The sequence below is a fragment of the Trachurus japonicus genome, chromosome 7 (assembly GCF_045865225.1).
Source record: "Trachurus japonicus isolate A0001 chromosome 7, Traja_1.0".
NCBI lineage: Eukaryota > Metazoa > Chordata > Actinopteri > Carangiformes > Carangidae > Trachurus > Trachurus japonicus.
This window is the reverse complement of record NC_140913.1, coordinates 24,663,615-24,685,006: the sequence shown is the minus strand read 5'-3', so window position 1 is coordinate 24,685,006 and position 21,392 is coordinate 24,663,615. Positions and strand designations below refer to the sequence as shown.

Here is a 21,392-nt window from a genome sequence, read left to right as displayed (position 1 = left end):
GCTTCATTTTTATTCCTCCATTTACCGTTTGCTGCCAGTCGCTTCAGTTTTGATTTTGAAGGCATTACACCTAAAGGGGAAAATGTGTCGAAGGAAATAAGAGGACACATTTAATTCCCAAGTGGGAAATATCAAGCTGAGCTGTGAGACAAAGCGTTGGTGACAAATACGGCAGATTCAGACTGACTTGCTGTGGTGTATTACAAAGTAATTGGCTGCTAAGAATGGACATCATTTGCCCCATCCGCAAGATGATGAAGATCACCATGAACTTTAGTAGCATACATCTCATACATCTCTACAGTGGCTTCATGCTCTTTATGTCCTCCTCCCAGTGTACTGCCCTTTTGCTATGGGCTGCTGCAAAGGTTTTTGCCTCATGCCGCTGATACACCGCTTGAATACATAATGCACAACCTCAACTGGATTTTTGTTTTCGTTACAAAGTGAACAAGCTGGTTTATACCCCTGGTAGATAAAGGCTGCATTTCAATGAATAAATGAAAATGATACCAGCAAAAATACTACTATTACTTTTACTAATAATAACCATCATCATCATGATCATGATCATAATCACTATCATCATAATTATAACATTTGTGCTCTTGGATAATAAAAATGCATCATCAAGAAAATAACGGCAAATACTAAGAGACAATTTGCACTTCAGTGAGAGCTGATCATACTTCCTGTGGAGAGCTCAGTGGAGGAGCAGATGATGTTAATAGGACACATATAAGGATGTGGGAGACTTGCACAGACTGAGGGAGGTCAATAGCAATCTGAGTTGACATTTCATCCCTTTTCTCAGAACTTAACATACATTTCAGCCCACACATAACCTTTTTGCTTTTTCGGAGCTCTGCATAGGGTGCTCAATGGACAGTCAGTCTGTGAATGTAAAAGCCTCTTGCTGCTAATATCTAACATTCACAAATAGCAGCTTAGCTTGAGGTATACAAAAAAAAAGGAGAGTATAGTGACAGCTATTTTCACATACGACATAAAAGAAAAGATAAAAGACGTTTATAGTTATTTTATAGAGGGTTTGTGCCACTCGCTAAGTGGACGAGCGTCTTCTGTCTTTGACGCATGACAGACGACGCCAAACAGGAGATTATAAAGGAAACAAAATCCCCCAGCAAACAGTAATTTGTGTCACAGTGCTATTACCATCATCACGTATGCAAGCGAGATTAATACAGCATCCCACATCACAGGCATCCTCCACGTAGATAATACATGCAGCGCAGTGCCTGTCACAGAGCTGGCAGGCAGAGTTTAGGTAATAGATGCATGCATCACTGTTAGAAACAACACTATCATTAATGCTACCACAAAGATGGTAATAAAGCAGAATGAGGGCATGAAGAGTATTTACGTGGCTTTTTGTCAATTTCTCCCCATAATTTCCAACCTAAATGAAATGTTCTCAGATGGGAGACGTGACTGCGCTGAGCTGAGCTGTCAAGGTGACTGAGTTAAGAGGGAATTGTGGGAATATGGGATTTAAGAGTAAAAGGACACAGCCACTGGAGCAGCCGGTGTATAACTGTAGTATGACTAAGACCACGAGCTGCATTATTATTCTAATTATAAACTCTGCCTGTCATGCACCCGCTGGGTAGAAACACCTGGTGTTGGACTTTCTGGCTGCGCCGCAGACTAGAGGGGCTGAATTAAAAGCCCAACAGTCTATCTGCGGCTTCTAATGCGAACCAAAGGTCAAGTACGCATCGACCTGATATAGGAGGGTGATTTCATGCATCATTTTTTAATGTCTTACAGAAATGATCCTAATTAGTTTGTGTCAAAACTTGTGTACCTGTGCATTTACGGCTCGAGTCCTCCCTCTTCGAGGCGCTGAGGAGCCTGCAGTCAAAGTTTTCTTCCCAGAACTCAGCAAACCACACGTTCCTGCGATTGTTCTCGAGGGTGAGGGCATTAAAGTATTCATCAAACCCTGGGAACAGAGGAAAGAAGAGAATGGCTCAGTTCCGGACCAATTATCAACCAATTCAAACCTGGAGGAAATGAAGCGAAGCTGTGTGGTGCGGTGGTGGTGGCTGCTAGGTGTTGGAAGCACACCAGCAAGCACTACTTCATCAAAATTTGACCACGGTGGTTCCTCTTCCTCTCAAGCCCCATGGACCTTTAATCACTTCTTTCATCTAGGAAATTCCATTAATTAAAAAACAGGATGCATAATAAATAACGCAGGGATTGTAAGTGGTGCCACAGCCTGTTGCCTCCGGCTGTGAGGTCCTGCAGGTGCTGAACAGGTTTTCCTCACTTCATAAAATCCATTACAGCAGAAGTGGATTGAAGGCATGATGTATTAACTTATTACTAATTTCAACAGGGCTTAGGTGCCTGTATGAATCATTAGCTGGAGGAGGGATAACTTGCTGCGACAAAGCAGAGAGGAAGCCTGTATAGCTGGATTTTGTTCTCTTGTTTGTGCAACTCTACCACCCAATGTGGGTCAGGAAGCTGAGCTGAAACTAAACCTCACAGCGAGAGTCACGGTGCATGTTCTTTTTTTTTCTCTTTAACACACAATTTTCCGTCTGGAAAATAACGAATCTCACATTATAAAAGTCTCTCTGTCTGTGTCTCCACTGTCTGTTATCCAGTCATATCAGCTGAGTCGTGGGTAGAGGTGATAATGGATAATCAGGGCTGAATGACTCAGCTGATTTCAATTCAAAAGACCATCAATGATGCATGGTGGATTAATAATATGAGTGTACATTTGTCCTGACTAGACCTTAGCTAATTAAGAAAAGCTTCATAAACCTCAGGCTTTCAAATTTCCTTGATTGTAATGATTAGTAGTTATTAGGACTGTGACACTGGACAAGAACTTTAAATAAATGGTACATTCTGACTATATTCTATTTCTGTGGTGAATTTGTACACGTCCTGGCAAATGCAGCAGGATAATTAGCAGTATAATTTCCTCGTTTACTTCCTTTTTTCTCGTGGGTGGACGTTTTCAGACTGCAGCTTTACAGGGAAATATACCCCTACGCTCATAAAAACAGGTGGTGACATGATTTCTTTTGGCGTTTACTGACAAGAAATGTTAAAAAGATCAAAAAAAGCATAAAATCTTCATATTAAAATGAAAGGCAGTTAAATGCAGGTTTTTGTGTTCATTTCAATAATGATATTGAAACTAATTACACCACTTTCTCCAGCAGTGAGATGGGAGACTTGTCTCTTCGGGCAAGTAAAACCACACTGATCAATATGTGATGTCTGCAAGAGGTGAAGCCATTACGTTCACTGGTTGAACGTTTAATAATAAAATAGCCAATTTATTCAAACTGATTTTAGTCTGGTCATGTACAACCCACGGCCAAATGTAACAACAAGGTCATATTTTATCTCTGAGGACTGTCCAAAGTCATTCTCAGAAATGTAGGAAACTGCCAACTTAAGCTGAAATAGGTGAGACAGATGGAGATGAAGCATGTTTGAGAAAAGGTAAATAATATCACCTCCCTTAAAATGCACTAAACTTCATTGAACTTCACACATTTTGTATAGTATGCCTGTGTACACTGTGTTTTGGCATTTGTATTGATTTGCATTTATATGGGCTTGTGAGTAAGTCAATGATACATAGAAATGTCTCCATGTGTTGTTGAAACTGAGCTTATTCATTCTTTATATTAACAAAGGTTGAAATTACCATGTTTAGTGTGAATGGGGTTGTTCAAAGAAATGAACCCGCTAAGACTTGTTGTCACTCGACTCTGCAGTTCCTCTCCTCTCTGAGGAGCCTTTTAGCATCTGTGTTTTGGTTTTATGGCCTCTGCTTTGTTACCATTTTGATTCACTCTCACCTACAGACCAATCAGACAGTTTATTAACTGTTGAACAAATATTCATCATCACTACACCACACAGTGCTTCTCTCCCCTAAGCATAATAGCACACACATTTATTAAGAACACCTTGCAAGAAGAAGTGTGTGATTTTGTAATTATGGGGAACATGAAATGCCGGCGCCAGAACACCTGCAACATTTCTACATTTACCATAATCTCTTATGGGAGACATAAAGACAGTGATTACTGGACATAAATCTGCCTGGTTGCTGTTGATCAGTTTCTACTGGATGAATAAATGGTAACTGCTTGTAAACAAGACCACTTTATCAATTTTACAAGGTGATAATATGACAGTGTTGTGTTTGCTGTCCCCAACTGGTTGTAAAAACAGTTACAGTAAGTTTTTCATCGATTTCATAATTCATGAACTCTATGCTGCTCTGTAAATAAGCACATAGACAAACAAACAAACAAACATGGCAGAATAAAAAACAAAAACAGGCAATTAATCACAATAAAACAGTGAAATAGTGCGACAGCATGTCTCTCTGTGCGTTCTCCAGTATGTTTCTACCTTTAATGGAGGAGCGTTTGGGCAGTATAGTCACTGCTCCCACCGCTACGTCTTCAAGCTGGTGGATGGGACTGCTCTTGGACCCCCAGCTGTCAGATCCAATCCAGAGGAAATGACCCACCTGATTGGCCCGCTTGGTGGCATTGAGAACTCCCCTGCAAGGACACCCATATGTGAATTAGAACAGAGTACAAGAGGCGTTTGCAATCTAATATCTATTACAAAAAGGCACCGCTGGCTTTAAGGAGCTGTTTGGGCATTTCAGCCCTGTCATGTACAGTTTTTCAACTAGTCTTCTCATTGAAGGTGAGAAAGAACAGAGGGAAACTGCTGTTTTCTGTATTGAGCTCCATGTTTTTGGTGGTTTTTTGTTGAGCAAATATTTTATTTTCTTCTCTAACTTGAAGATAACTGTGATAAGTATAGGCCGTTCCACTCATCTCTTCCTTTTATCTTACCTCCTTCTATCACATTCTGAAGTTACAGGTAGTAAATGTTTGATTCTGTGTTTCTTTACACAAACATTTCCCAAGGGGCATTGTAAATGAAACAATATCTCTGTTGCTTTGTTGCCATCTGTATTCCCACTTCTCCTCTAAGGCATTGCTTGTGTTTGTGTACTTGAGGTGTGTTTGTGTAGCAGACATCCTGTGCGCATGGTAAATCTGTGCCTCCAGCCTGTCTCCAGGAGCCGCTACTAAGAGATTAAAGACCTGAACATGGCAAGTCATCAAGACGCCAGAGCGACATGGATAGAGCCAGAATGTGCCGCGCTCCTCACCGTATGTCTTCCTCGCTGGCAAAAATGACGACTGCCCGCGAGTGCTGCGTTTCCAGCAGTTGTTGGATGGCTTTGTCGTAATCCTCCAGCTTGGGGTTGTGGGGAATTTTCAAAGACTGGGCGATGCAGATTCCACCTTTTAATGGGAGAGGAGTAAGAAACGATAAGGCCTCTGGGATGATCTCACCCATTCATTCATTCATTCTCAATTCTCACTCACAACCGCTCGCACACGACACGCGCATTCACACACAAAAGCCCGAGGTCACAATAGCTGCCTTTTTTTTTTTCTATGAAAATCTCACCCGTATGGAAACGGAAAACACATCTAAACACAATAGTGAGATTTTTGATGATGCTGTCATGCTTGCTATAGTGTCTAAATGATGCTCTCACAGCGTATATACATTTACATTTTGGCAATGATATGCAAACCACAGCAGCATGCAATATAACACCCGAACTGCGCCCTCCGACTGAGCAACGGCATCATTTCACAGAGAGTTATAAACATATCTGCTATAACAAATCCAATAATCCGCGCCAACAGGGACATAAAGCTACAGATTTCATATTAAGTATTTGGGAAAATCCAACTGCTTTCCATTGACTTTTCATTCAAAGCTATTATCAAACATCTCTTGTTGGACCCTGAACCAATCAGATAGCACAGCAGGCAATAACAAACAAAGAGGATATTAATATTGACAATAAATCATTCTCAGACAGGTCACCACTAATGAGTTTTTACAGGATGAAGGGTACTGATTGCTTCCGTGCACTGCTAAATTGTAGCTAGATACTGTATTTGGCTCAGTATATTATTGCAATTGGCTTTTGACAGATTGCAAGGTATTGTTATCTTCAGGGTTTTATTCAACAGCTCATTATCAGGTAGGAAAGCAAAATTACATCTTTCCCGAAAACAAAAAAGTGTAATAAAAGAGTTTTTGCTTGGCTCTGGTATGATTATTATAGGTGTGAAGGACAAGCTAACCTTTCAAGCACTTCAGATAAACAGATAATACGATCACCTGTGCAAGAGAACATACTAACTAATGTAGGTCTAGGCTGAGGCAGCAGCCTGAGTCAACAGTAAGGTTCAACACAAACCAATTAAAATTTCTCCCACTCAAGCATTTTAATAGCCTACCCAATAACCTTTGAATTTCCCTGAGTAGACAGAGAAATGGAAGGAATCTCCTAATTGCCAGTCTCCTCAGGCTCATTACTTTGATATAAACAGCTTTTAGCTGGCAGATCACACATCTCCAGTCATGGTTTACTGTGGCATTTCTAAAGGCAGACGATAGCAAAATGACAACTGCTGAACCTCCTCTTAGCTATCCGGATTTCTAATACCAGCAGGCAGAATTAGGAATATTGTTTTGATGTGAGAAAACAGTCTGGGATGGTTGACGTTATCCTCGCTAAGTGGACTACACATGAAAAAAAAAGAAAAACACAGAGATCCCGCCAATGGCCTTGTTTCTCAAGGGTTTGTGGTATCCTGTTAAAGTGAGATGGGCTTGGTGTCATTTGTGCTGAGCAGCCAGTGTTGCACGTCTCCAAGGAACGGCACTTAAGCTCCGCTTCAGTACAGAGATTTAGGTTGATTTCAGCCAGAAAATCCTACAGTCCAATCCTACACTGCACTTCAAGATTTCTGTTTTTAGAAAACCAGAGCTGTTTAACATCTGATTCTGCCACATTAGCAGCAGCTTTCAGCGCCAGGGGGCCAGTAAGTCTGCAGGTATAGTACTGTAGTATCACACAGACACACACACACTCTCGCTCCAGAGAGGAAGGAAATGATGAACTCATATTATGCCGAGAACTGAAGTCTCATGAAAATACATTAACTCTATTACAACAAAACCCCTTCGGGCTTGTGTGAGGACTTATGATCGTCTTGAACAGAAATATTATAGGTCAACACAGTCAATAATACAGATGGAGACCACAGGAGCCACTGATGAAGATAAGAAGCATTTGGCGCAAATCCCATCTTCAGAGAGAGAGACAGAGAGCACCAGAGCTGAACGTGCTGCGAGCTTTAGGACTGCCCTAAAGGATGCAGAACGGTCGTTGTGCAGTGGTAGGATAAATTATTGAATGCCTGCAGAATAACCTCATCTGTCAGTCCGTCAGATGGCCAGTCAGTCTTTTTGTTGGGGAGGCAGGTGTGATGGAAATACAAGTGCTGTGTCTGTGTGTATGTGCTGTGCTGTGGGTCGGACTGCCTTCACCTGTCACTGGAAGGTGTTGGGGCGGACTGGAGAGAGTCCTCGAAAAAGAAACCGTGGGTTAAAAGAGGAGCCGCGTGTCTGTTTTGGCTGGCGGAGACGTGATGCGAGACAGATAAATGTCAGGCTGTGTGGGAAAAGACAGTGTTTTATTCCAACTTGTTGAAGTCTCATCCAAGAAATAGGATTGTGTGGTGATGCTGTACTGTCGAGCTGTCACTTAGGACCAGTGAAGAGTGGGGATGACATGTGTGCTTTTTAAAATTTCTGCTTAAGTGAGATGTGCTTGCTCTGTGACACTGGATTCTTTAGCTGGACCTCATTCATTTACCTACGATCCCACAACATCACATCAAAAATATACACACGGTGAACCCCTATAGCCTCTGCTCCGCATTTGATTAATATATCAAAGACAGTTTAATGATTGTGACGGCTAAATTCATCAGGTCTTGGAAGTTCTCCACTTATCTGTCGGAGTGCCACAGGTCATGCCCTGCATTAACTGCTTCAATTATTCATCCTCGGTGCCCTCGCTTCTAAAAATGCACTTCAGGGCGAAGAATCCAGCTTTGCCATTTCGCTTAGTGAAATACAAATCCCTTTAAATTAGAGCCTCTTGATGGATTTGACCCCCCACCTGCCATACTCAACACCCTCCAAACACAAACCTCCAGGGGATCCATAATGCCGCAATTATATTTATCACCTCGACAGCCAAAAGGCCGACCTGCTCCCTCCCGTCTCCCTGCCTGAGCATGTGGGAGCACATCAAAATGGGCTGACATGCAGCTGACATTCATATTCGGCGTCTGTGTGCCCTTGCGTATCCTACACGCCCTTCCTCACCGCTGCTCTGGGATTTAACAATGTTGAGGGGTCATGTACAAATATCATGGTCTATTTTACGGGTTTTTTCAGATGCATTAGGCCGTGTCCATCTCCATAGTCTGTTCCTATACTGCTAAATACTAGCGCTATCCTTTGCTGGCAGATATTTTTCTTCCCCCCCCCTCTCGGTGCTCAGACTTGATCTAAGGACGCATTGGTGTTGGCAACTTGCTGCAATCAATTCCACAGTGATATTTTGTGGGAGGTTTTTCCTCAAATGCACGCCTTTTTTATCAAATGGGAAAACTGAACTCCATCACTCTGGCTGGAGTCCAGACAGACACAGAAAAATACAAACAAGATTAATCTCTGCCAGCTTCACCTGCAGCCAGGATGAAGGTGCACAATGGAACAGTGCCTATACAGGAGAGGGAAAGCACAGAGCTAAAAAGAAAAAAACAGAAAAGGAAAAAAAAGATCAATACGGGCCGACCATCACTCTGGTCTCAGCTTGGGGTAATGGGCAGCCATATTGCATTAGTCCACTAGATGGTTCTCCTTGAAGTGTTGGAGCGAGAATCCTACTAATGCGTCTGACATTTCACTGCAACCAAACCGAGCAGCCACAAAAACCGTCTCAAGGTCCCATTGATCAACTTGCAGAGATGCTGCAACAAAATCCACCCGACAATGTTGTGTTTTGCTCCGCAATTTAGCAATTCCATGAACAAAATCCCATAACACACTTACAGCATTTTTCCGGATATTCCCTCTCCTATTCACTAAGATGTTCTTCAATTCAATCCATTCCCGTCAGCTCTGCACAACCGCTTCCTCCGAGTGAATTCTGTGAATGTATAGCTGTGCTATTACATAATTATTGTGTGTATTAAAGATAAGATGCCTTGGGTAAAGGAAGCTTCTTCTTTTTTTGAAAAGAAATAATTCCCCATTTGTATATGAATACAAAATATTGCAAGTGACTGCAGCTCAGAAGCAACAGGATGAGTCAACCACAACAATGGCTTATGATTTCATACTCCTTGTGTAGCAGTTCAGGAGTCATAATAATATCAGTGTGTTTACTGCTTTTTGCAAAGGGGAAAAGGAGAAATATATCTGAGAGAAGCAGCTGGAAGAGGCTGCATTTATCACATGATATAAGATGAAGTGAAACTTCCAAAATAAGCCTTAAAGCTTTTTCTCATGTGCTCTTACACAGACTTCGTGCTCTCTCTCGCTCTGTCTCTCTTTATGTCGATGCAAATTATGCAGCCACAAACAGCTTCTTAAAGCTTTAATGAGTGATCACATTGGACACGAATGCACACAGATGAAAAATGCATGCTGAACTTTCTGATCGGTGCCTGTGGGATGTCATTAGCTTTGCTCATTTTAGAGGTTTCCACACATTAGTCTGTTAGAAGAGACTGGGATCTGCAGATTTACAGGAAATGGATTGGGACTGAAAGAGGTGAAGGTGGCAAAATACTCCGTCCTGGTATCATGAGTTGCTTGCGCAGATGTGCTATCATGGGTAATGGAGGGTAATTTTTCTGGGTAGCAAGGTAACATTTGTCCTCAAGTGATTCGTTCAAAAAGATGGAAAAGGAATTGGACAGGTTTTGGACACAGGGCCATTACCAACTGTTCTGCATTAAAAACCTTCTTCCAATCATCCAACATGATTGCAGTGATCCTTGTCCTGTCTCTCTACAGACTTAAACACTGCACAATAGGCCACATGATTTGACAAAGATAGCTTAGCCATTGTACTGTCTCCTCCTGGCTACAGAAATGACTGCTGATTCACATGTATTGTACCACAAAATGCCAACAACAGCATCTATGTGGAAAAAGCAGGTGAGTCAAGCGTGTACACAATTTCCAGTCCAGTTGCGGGCAAAATCACAACACCTAGTCTGAATGCAAACCTCTGTTACACTGTAAGTTCTCTCCAAGACACTCACCCTAACCCCAGCAAGGGCAAATGTAAACATAACAGCGTGACTGTTAGGCCTGAAAGACGATCATTACCACTTAAAAAAAAGAGAAAAGAAACGGCACTAATGTTACATCACAGTAGCCAGGAAACATGACTAATTCTAATAGCTTACTTTCTAGACCAGTCAGAGTTCAGCTCTCTCTGTGTAATCATGTGGTTTCATAGACAAATGCCCTAAGATGTTCACCAGAGAAGGCAGGCTTCTCTTCTAAAAAGACAAAATATCTAAAACCCTGCTGCTTCATACACATAACTGGACCAGAGTGGTTTGAACTGACCATAAAGCTGACTGTCATCATTAACATCCTCAGAGCCTGGCACTCTCACTAGCAGGGATAAAAAATGAGGTTGAGTGAAACAGAAAAAGGCAGAGCATAAAACAAAACTCTCCCAAATGACCAGTTGCCAGGCCGATCTCTCTCTCTCTCTTTCCTCTGTGTTGGCCAAAGACACATTAGAAAAAAATCTGACAATTCCTTTTCTGAGTTCGTAAGCTGAGATGGTTATATCTAAAAAAAAAAAATAAAAAAAAAAAGAAGAGCGACATGGGTAAAGGCAATGCTCATTACATGGCATATTCTCTAAAAGCTGTTTCGCTGTCTATGTTTCCAGTAACACTCCACAACTCACTGGGGAACAGAAGCAGAAGTTGCCAAACAGATCAATAATTCATCCACCGAAAACAGATTTTTACAATGAACTGGAAAACTGAACCATCTCTGGATCTAAACCAAAAGCGCACAATTGAAACGCGACAAATACACTGAAAAAAAAAAAGAAAAGAAAAAAGATACGCTGCAAAAACTCAAAATCTTACCAAGAATATTTGTCTTATTTCTAGTCAAAACAAATCTCATTATAATTAAAATAAGACTCATCACATTAAAAAAGTAGCTTGTTTTTAGACACTTTTTACTTCTTTCAAGCAAATCTGATTAAAAAAAAAAAAAAATCTGATATGGAGCAAGTTTTTCTTCCTTATTACAAGCACAAAAAACTTGCTTTCACTGGCAGATTTTTCTACTTATTTCAAGTAAAAATTTGTTTGAAACAAATGAAATTTATCTAAAAACAAGTCAGTTTTTAGGTGATGAGTCTTATTTCAAGTGGAAAGAGATTAGTTTTGACTAGAAATTAGACATTTTGACAAGAAATAAGACAAATATTCTTGGAAAGATTTTGAGTTTTTACAGTGTAATGTTAATTTTATGTGATTGCCTATAACTAATCACCATTCCTTACCTGCTTCTTTGGAGAGTTGCGTGAAGGCCTCTACTCCTTTCTCCCCGTAGCTGCCCTCGGAGGCGACGGTGGAGACGTACGACCAGCCCAGCGCCTGGATAATGTCCACCATGGCCTGGGCCTGGAACGAGTCTGGAGGAACCACCCGCGAGAAGAAGTCATAGCGTCTGTCGTCACTCAACTCCGGGGCTGTTGACGCATAGCTGATCTGCGGGATCTTGAAGGAGAAGAGATGTGGGGGGGGGGGGGGTCGGAGAGAGAGAGAGAGAGGGAGGGAAGGAACGTTTTACTCATTTGCCGGTGGTGGTACTCTGGTGGCAGCATCATATTTGGCTGCTCTGGTGACAGTTCTGACAAATCACATTTTTAAATGACCATGTCTGACATGACTTTATATCCACTGCACATTGCATTAGATTTGCTCTGTGCTATTTCATTTGACAGTTAAATTTATGCATCATACGCCCTCAATGCAACATATGATAGATTTAATTTCATTCAATTTATTTATTTAAGAAAGAAGGGACACAGATAAGAAAATCCCGAGTGAACTATTTTTGAAGACTTTGGGAAATACACTTGCTCCGAAAAAGATACGAAAATGGATCACTCTAATTTCTGTTTGCTATATACTGTGCAAAGCTACCTCCAGCTGCTTGTCAGCATCAAGTCGAGGTTAGAAGCCTGGGGGACATAGCTAGCTTAACTCTGTCTAAAGGGCGAAGAAAATCAGCCTACTCAGGTCTTTAAACTCATTGATTCACAGTTTGTGTTGTCTAATCCATACAAAAAGCTGTAAATGAAAGTTTAAAGTTGAAATCAATTCACATTTGTACATAAGGTTATGTCCCAAACTATCTCTTGGTCAGTGATTCCCTCTGCAGAAAACAGTAAGTAAGGAGGTCAATAAGTAAGTTAGGTTTTGGTATAGCACTGAGGGGGAAAAAATGAAATTACTCACAATAGTAAGGTTATTGAAGATAAGACCATACAAGTCTTGTGTATAAGGAACAGAAAAACACAAAATTACAAAGTCTACACCACAGAAGGAGGAGAGAGAAAAGCCGGTTTGAATAAACAGGACTTTAGCTGCCTCCTAGAGGCATCAACTGGCCCCAGTGGAGCACCAAGGACAATCGGTAAGCCATGGGTGGAGGAAAATAAGTGACCCTGGCTTCTAGTGATTTTAAGGATGGAGAAGGTCAGAAATATACACAGGTGCATTGCCTGACCATGTAGAGCACTGAGCGCCACAGCAAGCACCTTCAATGAATCCTATAAGCTTGCTGGGAAGCGGATGTGAAGAGGACATAATAGGTGTAGTGTGGGGAAGCGGTTATTTCCTTGACAGTGCTGTTGTCTCTGGTGTCCATGAGGATGCAACACTGGACTGTATTCATGCGAGTCGGAATTGCTTCATATTAAATCCCATTTGAATTATTATAAGAGGAATTATTCATGTTTGTCATCCATGTCTTAATTTACAGGTTTTGACACTGATCCGTAGGAATTATTATCAAAAATTGTAATGCCCATTTGCCTCCCTGCACTATGGTCTTCACACTTTAACACTTGGCACAGTTAGGAAACATGCAATCAGTGTTTTTTTATTTATTTATTTTTACTCCAGTTTGTACAGGCGCTTGGGCATAAAAACCCACTAAAACTCCTCATCAGCATCAAAGATGACTACTTTGGTGACTTAATTGGCTTTACTAACCTCATCTCCTCCATGATAACCATCCTCTGCTTTCTCCCCTTACAACCAATTTAACAGACTTGTTGAAGGTTGAAATACAGTTGAACTATCATGTAAGGTTAAGCTTGTAAGTAACTGACTTAACTTACTGGACAAGTAAATGAGGTGAAGTAGCCTGTGGAGCCACTAGCTCTGCTACAACGCATCTCATCACTGCAGCTAATCAACTGACTCCCAGCCTATGTTGGAGCCAAGCAACCAAAAAACAAAACATTACATTTGAGCCTTTTGTGGGGAAATGTTTGCTAGAGCTAACTAACCCCTTCTCTTAGTTAAATAAGATAAGATAAATAAGGTAAAGTGGTCAGATTGTACAGCCACATGTAGTGCAAATAGACAATGAGGTAGTGCCATGAAAATAGATAATAGCTGCTGGATAGATATTTGAATGAGTATGAATGATATGTACATTGTAATATTAACATTTATTGGCCTTGAGAAGCAGAAACGTCTATTAACGGACACAATATGCTGCCAAGACTGTAAATTTAGGCTACTACTGTACCATGTTGACAACTTACTGCTAACGTTTTCCTCTGCTCCACTACCACTCACCGGTTCACAGTCACAATTTCCTGTTGTTGGCTCGTCACGCTCTGCCCTGCTCCCTGAAGCCATAAAGTATCTAATGTACGCCACCATGGTCCTCTACATTTGAAGAATGAGCAAAGGGTTCGGGAAGATTTAGTTGATGACTTCAAGGGGAGTGTGAGGAAAAAGCCTTCAGTGGACTGCTGAAATTAATAATCGTGTGAAACTTTATTGGATGTGTGCCTCTGCTGTGTGACTGTGTAGTGGAAACACAGGAGAAGAGCTGCGGGACCTGGTCAACAGTATTGCAGTAGAGCTGTGGCTGCAGGGGATTACTGAGCTAGGTGACAAGGAAGTTTTAAAAAAATATGATATAAAAGTGTGTGTAATCATCTGTGGCTGTGGTTGTTGTGATACAGTATATTATAATATATTTTTCTTCAATTGATAAAAAGACAGGCCCATGGCCCTGAGCAAAGGTCATATTATTTCTGCAGCTAGAGTTTCCATTGACGAAAAGCACACAATACAATAAGGCTGTGCTATCTGAAGCAGCAATGACCTCGTTTTCATCTGTTATTAGTTCCTGTTAACAATTATGCACAACAGACAAACAGTTTATCAGTCTTATTGGAGAAAAATGAAAGTATTGTCATCCAGGGCCGGCCCTAGGATTTTGGTGGCCCCCTAAACAAGATTTTTGTTTGTGGCCCTGCACTCTAAGCGCAAACACCAAATCACTGGTTAAAACTGAATACAGACGTGTTTATGCCCTCTCAGAGGTTTGAGGCCATTTTCTCGACTTTTACATATTTTCTTAAATTTATCTTTTTAAGATACTTGCAGATGTAACAATACTCTACAATACAACAATACTCTAAATATTAGAACCTCCGCTGTAAGCACACTGAGGCCAATTTGTCCTAGAACACTGTATAAATTGAATTGAATTGAAGAAATAATTTAGGCCAAATGCTGGAAATTTGAGGTCTGCTTTTTGAAAAAATTCAAATCCCTTGTGAAAACACACCTTCAGTCATGAGAATGAACTGTTTTGGTGCTTGATAGAGGATATGAATACAGTAATAGATACGTGTAGAAAACTAGTCTAAAATGAAATTTTGTAAGATTGCTTTTTGAGCACAAATGTTGTCATTCTGCCGTTCTATTTTCACCAAATGTCTCAAATGTGAGATAAAAGAAGCTGAATATTGACTTCAAATTACATATAAAGCTCATAGCTGCACGTGCAGACCTCAGGATGTTTAAATGACTTGAATGAACCCCGGTACCTTTCTGATCATGTGGCCCCCCACCTAACGGCTGTGGCCCTAAACAACCGCATAGAGTGTTTATGCCAGCGGCCGGCCCTGTTGTCATCATTAATATTTTGCTAAGTGATATATAAAGGGAAGTGTATATGGAACAAATAGTGTGGGGCCCAGGATAGCACCCAGGGGTACACCACTGCAAAGAGCATCCGTCTGAGACATGTGGGAACCAAGCGACACAGAAAAACTTCATCTGAGAGATAGAAGGAGAGCCAGTGCAGTGGGCTCTCAGACAGACACCCTCCCATTCGCTGCCGGAGTCTTTCAATCAGGACACTGTGTTCTGCTGTTTAAAAAGCTGTGGTCGGATTCAGCAGCACCAAAACGGAGCATTAACCCAGATCAGAAGATACTGGAAAAGCAATATGTTGTGAGCTGACAGTGAGCTCTTTGGCAACAACTTTCTTAAAAAAAAAACTTTTGAATTAAAAGTAGGGTAGTTTATATATAAGCCAGTAATTGTAGTAAATGAATGGGTCCAGTTTTTTTTGTTTTTTTTTTTCATTAAAAAGAAGCTGAGCAACTGTGTGTTTAATATAAACTAGGACACAACCAGAATGTAGGAAACTACCTGTGAGATCAAGCATAGACCAACAGACCCAACCACATTTTCAAGCATGAACACATAAATCATATGGACCTGGAGGAAGGTTTCACACAGCCACCAGATCAAATCCACATTTTGAATTTTGTACAAATCGCTCAGAGGCTCATGCTTTCCCCTCTGGGAAGAACCAGCCTCATTTTTTTTTCTCACAGTTTCCACCCTTTGTGGAAAGCTACACTAAATATCTGCTGGTTGTAATGTTGTGCTTAACATACAGAGATGAGAGTGGTATCAACTTCCCATCTTAAGAACAGGAGCACAGATATGTCCCAAAGCCTCATACTGTCCCTTTACAGTAATATCAACAATAATATATATTACACATGTTTGCAATAATTTCATTTTTTTCCAGTTAAAAAAACTTAGAAGTTAAAACTAGAATTTAGGTTTCTTTTAAATGCATGGATTTTAGTAACAGTGCAGGAGAGAAAACATATCTGAGACAACATACGTGTATCAGCAATACTTTATACAGAATATTTGACAACTTTCACATCAACCTTCCTATCATTCACACCACCTTTGTTGCAATGATAAGTTGAAAGTCTGAAAACACAAGCACTTTCTTCTCAACATATCACTAATGAGTTACTGCAAAACAGTCTTCACAGCATTTTTTTATGACCCTGAAGGCCACAGTATGCAACTTTGCTTGTTAAGTTAAACCCTGTATCTACACTTTATATACGGTATTTTTCAAAACAAAACAGAACAAAACAAAAAGCCTCAAAGTTCACTCACTTACTGGCTTTTCAGGAGCTTTTAATTCCCTCTCACAATCCCTCTTGACTTTCAAGTCCTTGAACAAAGACCAATGCACTTAAGTCTCACACAACGACGACTGAGCTGTCTGAGCAAATTCCATCCACTGAAGAAGACTACTGTAGGGAGACCCTCAATAGACCTTCACTCAATTCTGAATGGTGGTTGTAGTTTCATGAACACATACTTCTATACTATGTTCCATTCATTAGAAAAACACATAATCAATAACTAATTATTCATTATTAATCATCATCAACAACGCATAATATCAGTTCATCAATGGTGACATAGGTAACTCAAAGTATCTCATAAAGATGTGCAGTTGTGTAAATCAAACAAGCTCTTTAGAAAGGTGCAAGATAATCTTTTTTTTTTTGTAACGTTCAGTAAATTCCTGTATAAATGGCCTGCAGGTGTTCGTCTTACCTCCAAACCTTTACATTGTTCATATTCTTAGCAAAGCTATGCAGTGGGTCTCTGGGAACATGTTGATCTGCCAGTCTAAAATATCTCTGCAACTATTGAATGGATTGCCACCGCTTACATTTTCTTCTAGACTCATCATTGAGTCATAATTTTAAATCTGGTTTATCACCAACTATTTACTCGTACCTTGTGTTTAGTGCAGGATAATTGGCTGAAAACAAAACTGTTCCCAAATACAGACTCAGAGAGCCAGCTACATGGCTGCAGACAACAGTGTTTTCAGAGCCAAGTGTGAAGTGAATTGTAGAGATGGTGTTATTATTCACAAAGTAAATAGCAAAATGTGCCTAAAAGCAAATTCACCCTGCACTGCACAGAATACCTCAGAATCCAGAGATGTATTTGCCCACATATTTCAAACCTCTATGTTATTTGGACTGCATCCTCCGATCGTGATATTGTAAGATGCCATATCATAAAAAATCTCCACATAAGCTCCAGATATCCAGATTCTTGCAAGAAACTAAAGAGGATATCAGTGGATTCTTGGGATTTTGGCACAGTGCTGGATAGTCGAATATGTCACTAATATGCATCCGCCCAAGCTGAAAATGTGCTGGAAAATCTGCAGCTTTATATCATAAACTGTTTCATAAACACCGAGATGAGAGGAATAAGGAGAGAGACTGGAGGGAAATAACGCCAAGAACAGTCTCTGGTGAATTCTTAGTTCAGACACTGAGCTGAATAAAACCTCAGACAGAAGCCTGTTGCTCACTCACAACTAACATCTGCACCACGAGCAGAGTAAATTAGCTGAGTGCAAGCACAAAATCACAGACTGCAAAAGTACATCTTCAAAAAGCTAGTAGCATATAAGGTAAAAAATCATTTTTATTAAAGAAATACAGCGTTAGTTTGTTGACATTGCTGCCTCGTGACGTCCTAAACATCTCATCAGCGACCCCGTTTGAGGTTTTGAAGCTGCAATCACATCTGGTGGCAAGTCGAGGGGATCAAAACGCTTACCGTCCTTCAGACAGGCGGATGCACATGCAGGGATGTACACATCATTTTCTCTTGAACTCAGTTGCAGCAGCTCCTCAAACAGTCTAATCTAAGCACTGTATGAATGCCATCAATTTTGGTTAGCGTGATCAAAAACCGGCCGGACACATGGGAAACACGGGAATGAGGACACCGCGGCTCGCTGATGGGATTGCTTCAACTGACAGAGTGTGAGTTATAGCTTTGACCCACAACTCAAAGGGGGTCAACTGCACAAAGCTGACAAATTGTGGAGCAGAGTAGAAGGTCAAGCTCAAGACGAATCAATATGTTTGAAGTTGCCAAAAAAAGAAAAGAAAAGAACCAACCAAATAAATAAAAAAATAAAATGCCAACTCAAAAAATCAGTGACGCAATTAAACAAATCTTCACAGGTGGCGACGTTCGTAGCAGCGATGTCACATGTTAAATCGCTCCATTTCTGTCTAGACTGAGCGTACTGGGTCAAAGAGGGGAGTACAGCAAAGTAATGGAAAAGCAACAACCATAGCGATTTGCATTTAAAAAGACTCTTTCCAAAAAGCATTTGATAGAGGATCTATCTTTAACAGAGCTGCTGTAGTAATACTACCGAGTCAAAAGGTGTTATGGGTTTGAATCACGTCCCGTCTTCGCCCCAGCTGGAATAGAAAGCTGCTTGAACATTTGTCTCTCTGCAGCTTTTTGCTGGAGGGAAACATTTAAGATGGCGATGTCTTTTTACTTTGTCCCATGGCTTGCCTTGTACCCTGTTGATATAATTTCTCAGTTTCCTTATTCCCCAGGAATCTACCTCTCTTTGCAGTACAAACATGCCTGTGCTTTTCTTAATTACCACTTTGACCTCCAGCTAACAAAAGTGCTCGATCAAAACCTTGATTAAGAAAATGCAGAGGATTAAACCTGGATCCGGTACCTGGATTAAGGTACAAGCAGTCGCTGGCTAACCGATACTGATTACATCTATCTAACATCTTTGTGTTTTGTTTTTTCTCTCTCTCTCTGGCAAATAAAGACCCACAAATGAAGTTGAATGCAGGTTAGTAATTTAACCTCCTGCATGAAAGCAGCAAATTAAATTAAATTAAACTCCCCTTAACTTTATAACGTCTTTCCCAATAGATTAAAAGCAACAAAGTTTAACTTTTCCACTTTGGTCACAGCTGCATGATTGATTCCCATAACTGCATCAATTAAATTTAGTTCTTGTTACAACAAATTGCAGCAGATTTGACTGTCTTCAGTGCAGCTGATAATACAGAGATAATAAGGCAGAGAGAATGGATGTTTTTTATCAACGTTTTTTGAATTATTTTCTGTAAATAATTAGATTGGAATGAGTGAGAGATTATTTCCTCTTAATCCTTCCTCATTAGGAATTGGTCCTTTTCACACTTGCACTTGATTCTGCTCGTAAATCTCCTTATTTCCCGAGGAGGTTTGAGGGCTGTTCGACATGAAACACGGCGTCACTCACGACAACATGATCTATGCTTCGGCCGCAGCAAGGTGAAAGGGTGATTGCGATGCCTGCGAGCCGTCTGCATCGACGACGACTACAATAACCACCGAGCAATCATGAGCGACTGAATTCAGGCCAAGAAAGAATGAATAACGATGCCACCTTTCAGTATCACTATTACCCAGAGCCGATGTCTGGCACCTGTCATCTACAGTATAGATCAAAGTTAGGATTGCTGAGGGTAATCGCCTGGCTTGCTCGTGAATGTATCTGTGCTGACAGGATCGATGGAAGGAAAACACAGAGGTCTGTTATAGGGGACACTGTTTTATTGATTTACCACCACAAAGTGCTACGGCCGCCCTGAGTAAAAATCTGTTGCTGAAGTCTGAAGAAGGTTAAGAAAAACGTAGACATGGGGTGGGGAGGTGGTAGTTAGGGGCGAGGAGGATGGTAATCTGCTTACTGACATTAAATGAGAGTTTCAACCTGGGTGTTTAAGAGGAGAGGTGACTAAGCGGGGTTGTGTAAAGGTTAGACACATTCACAGTAAGTGAGAATGCCAGGCGAAGTTAATTACAGCGCCTTGGCCTTTCCGTAGCATTTTCACATACATAAGCCCACAAGCACCGGGGGCAGCCCAAAAGAAAGGTGAGAAACCGTGATGTTTGTGCTTAAACTATCCGGCGCCGCTGGTGAGAAGGTGATGATGCTGACGAACCGAGAGCGGCTCACGCAGCAGACGCGCCCGCTCTCTCTCTGCTCTTTGTTTTCTCTCGTGCAGTGGATGCAAAAAGCTTTTTTTGAAGAAAAATGGGCAGCATATGGCACGGCACGAATCTCAGTCGGAGTAATGGCAACCATCTATCCTTGCCATCTGAGAGGAGGGAAGTCTGCAGATATGAAAAGACAGGCTGTCTCCACAGAAAACAGAGGGATATAACAGTCCATGGGCTCTTAAACAAAAACTTAGACCACAAATAAAAGCCATCTTTCAAGCACAGAGCTTTTCCCTAAGAAAAGGCAGCGCCGAGAAGACTCCATCAATGTCAAAAAATTCGGCACAGGGGACCAGAGGGTTGTCCAGACTGGCTTTGGTATCAATTAATCCAAGAGCAGCTCTCAGAAACACATAGCTGCAAACGAGCTGTGACTGTGAGAAATGTTTCCCATGAATGACTTCAGCTGGAGCGAGGGCAGCCAGGCAGTTCCTGTTGCAGGAATCCCTGCGCCTCTATTTGCTGCATGATTAGCTTCTAAGTATATCTTGACATCAGTCAGCTCCACTCCACTGTTTGCGACGATCTCCACGGCGACGGCGGAAATGACAGCGGGCTCTGACAGACCCGACTCTAACCCCCATGTCGACTCTGGACGGACACCAACGCGCAGATTGTCCTCGTGACACCGGCACAATGACACACGCACGCACATAAACTGTAAATATGATCCCATGAAACGGCCACGCAGCCGATTTGAAAGCAATACAAGAACTACACACAACCCGCCCATGATGGAATAAATATTTCCCTACAAAAAAAGAAAAAAAAGCATCTTTCATCCCTCAAAGATTTATTTGTAGCCCCTCTGCCCCGTGTTGTAAAACTGCACCGGTCGATATTGTACAAACAAAATAATATAGTACAATAAACAGGCCTATAAAGATATTGAGCAGTTATCAAGTTTTACATCTTTCCTGTTAAATCAAAGCTCTGCAGATCAGTGGTGGTGGTGGTGGTGTTGGGGGTTCAGCCAGCCATTGGTTTGTATTCAGACAGCAGTGCCATTTGTTAGCAGGGCAGAGGTAATGACTGTGTCCATACATGCAACCTCAGGCTGGGCTTTGGTAATCTCTCTTCACCAGAGCACAGCACTGCCAGCACAGCTGAGGAAGCAGGGAGGAAGGGTGGGGGAAACCGACAGCTTTCCCTCCCTCTCTC

At 41.3% G+C, this 21,392-nt stretch overlaps 1 protein-coding gene across 1 annotated transcript in view; it reads right to left on the bottom strand.

The window, feature by feature from the left end:
* The window catches only part of LOC146984822 (metabotropic glutamate receptor 7-like), a 64,398-nt gene that overhangs the window by 23,993 nt on the left and 19,013 nt on the right, over positions 1-21,392 (bottom strand). Inside the window, exons 2-5 of the mRNA XM_085782272.1 lie at positions 11,525-11,741; positions 5,201-5,336; positions 4,420-4,574; positions 1,829-1,966 (exon numbers count right to left, since the gene is read on the bottom strand). Of these exons, the coding sequence (XP_085638398.1) occupies positions 1,829-1,966; positions 4,420-4,574; positions 5,201-5,336; positions 11,525-11,741 (646 nt within the window). The remainder of the gene's footprint in view (positions 1-1,828; positions 1,967-4,419; positions 4,575-5,200; positions 5,337-11,524; positions 11,742-21,392) is intronic.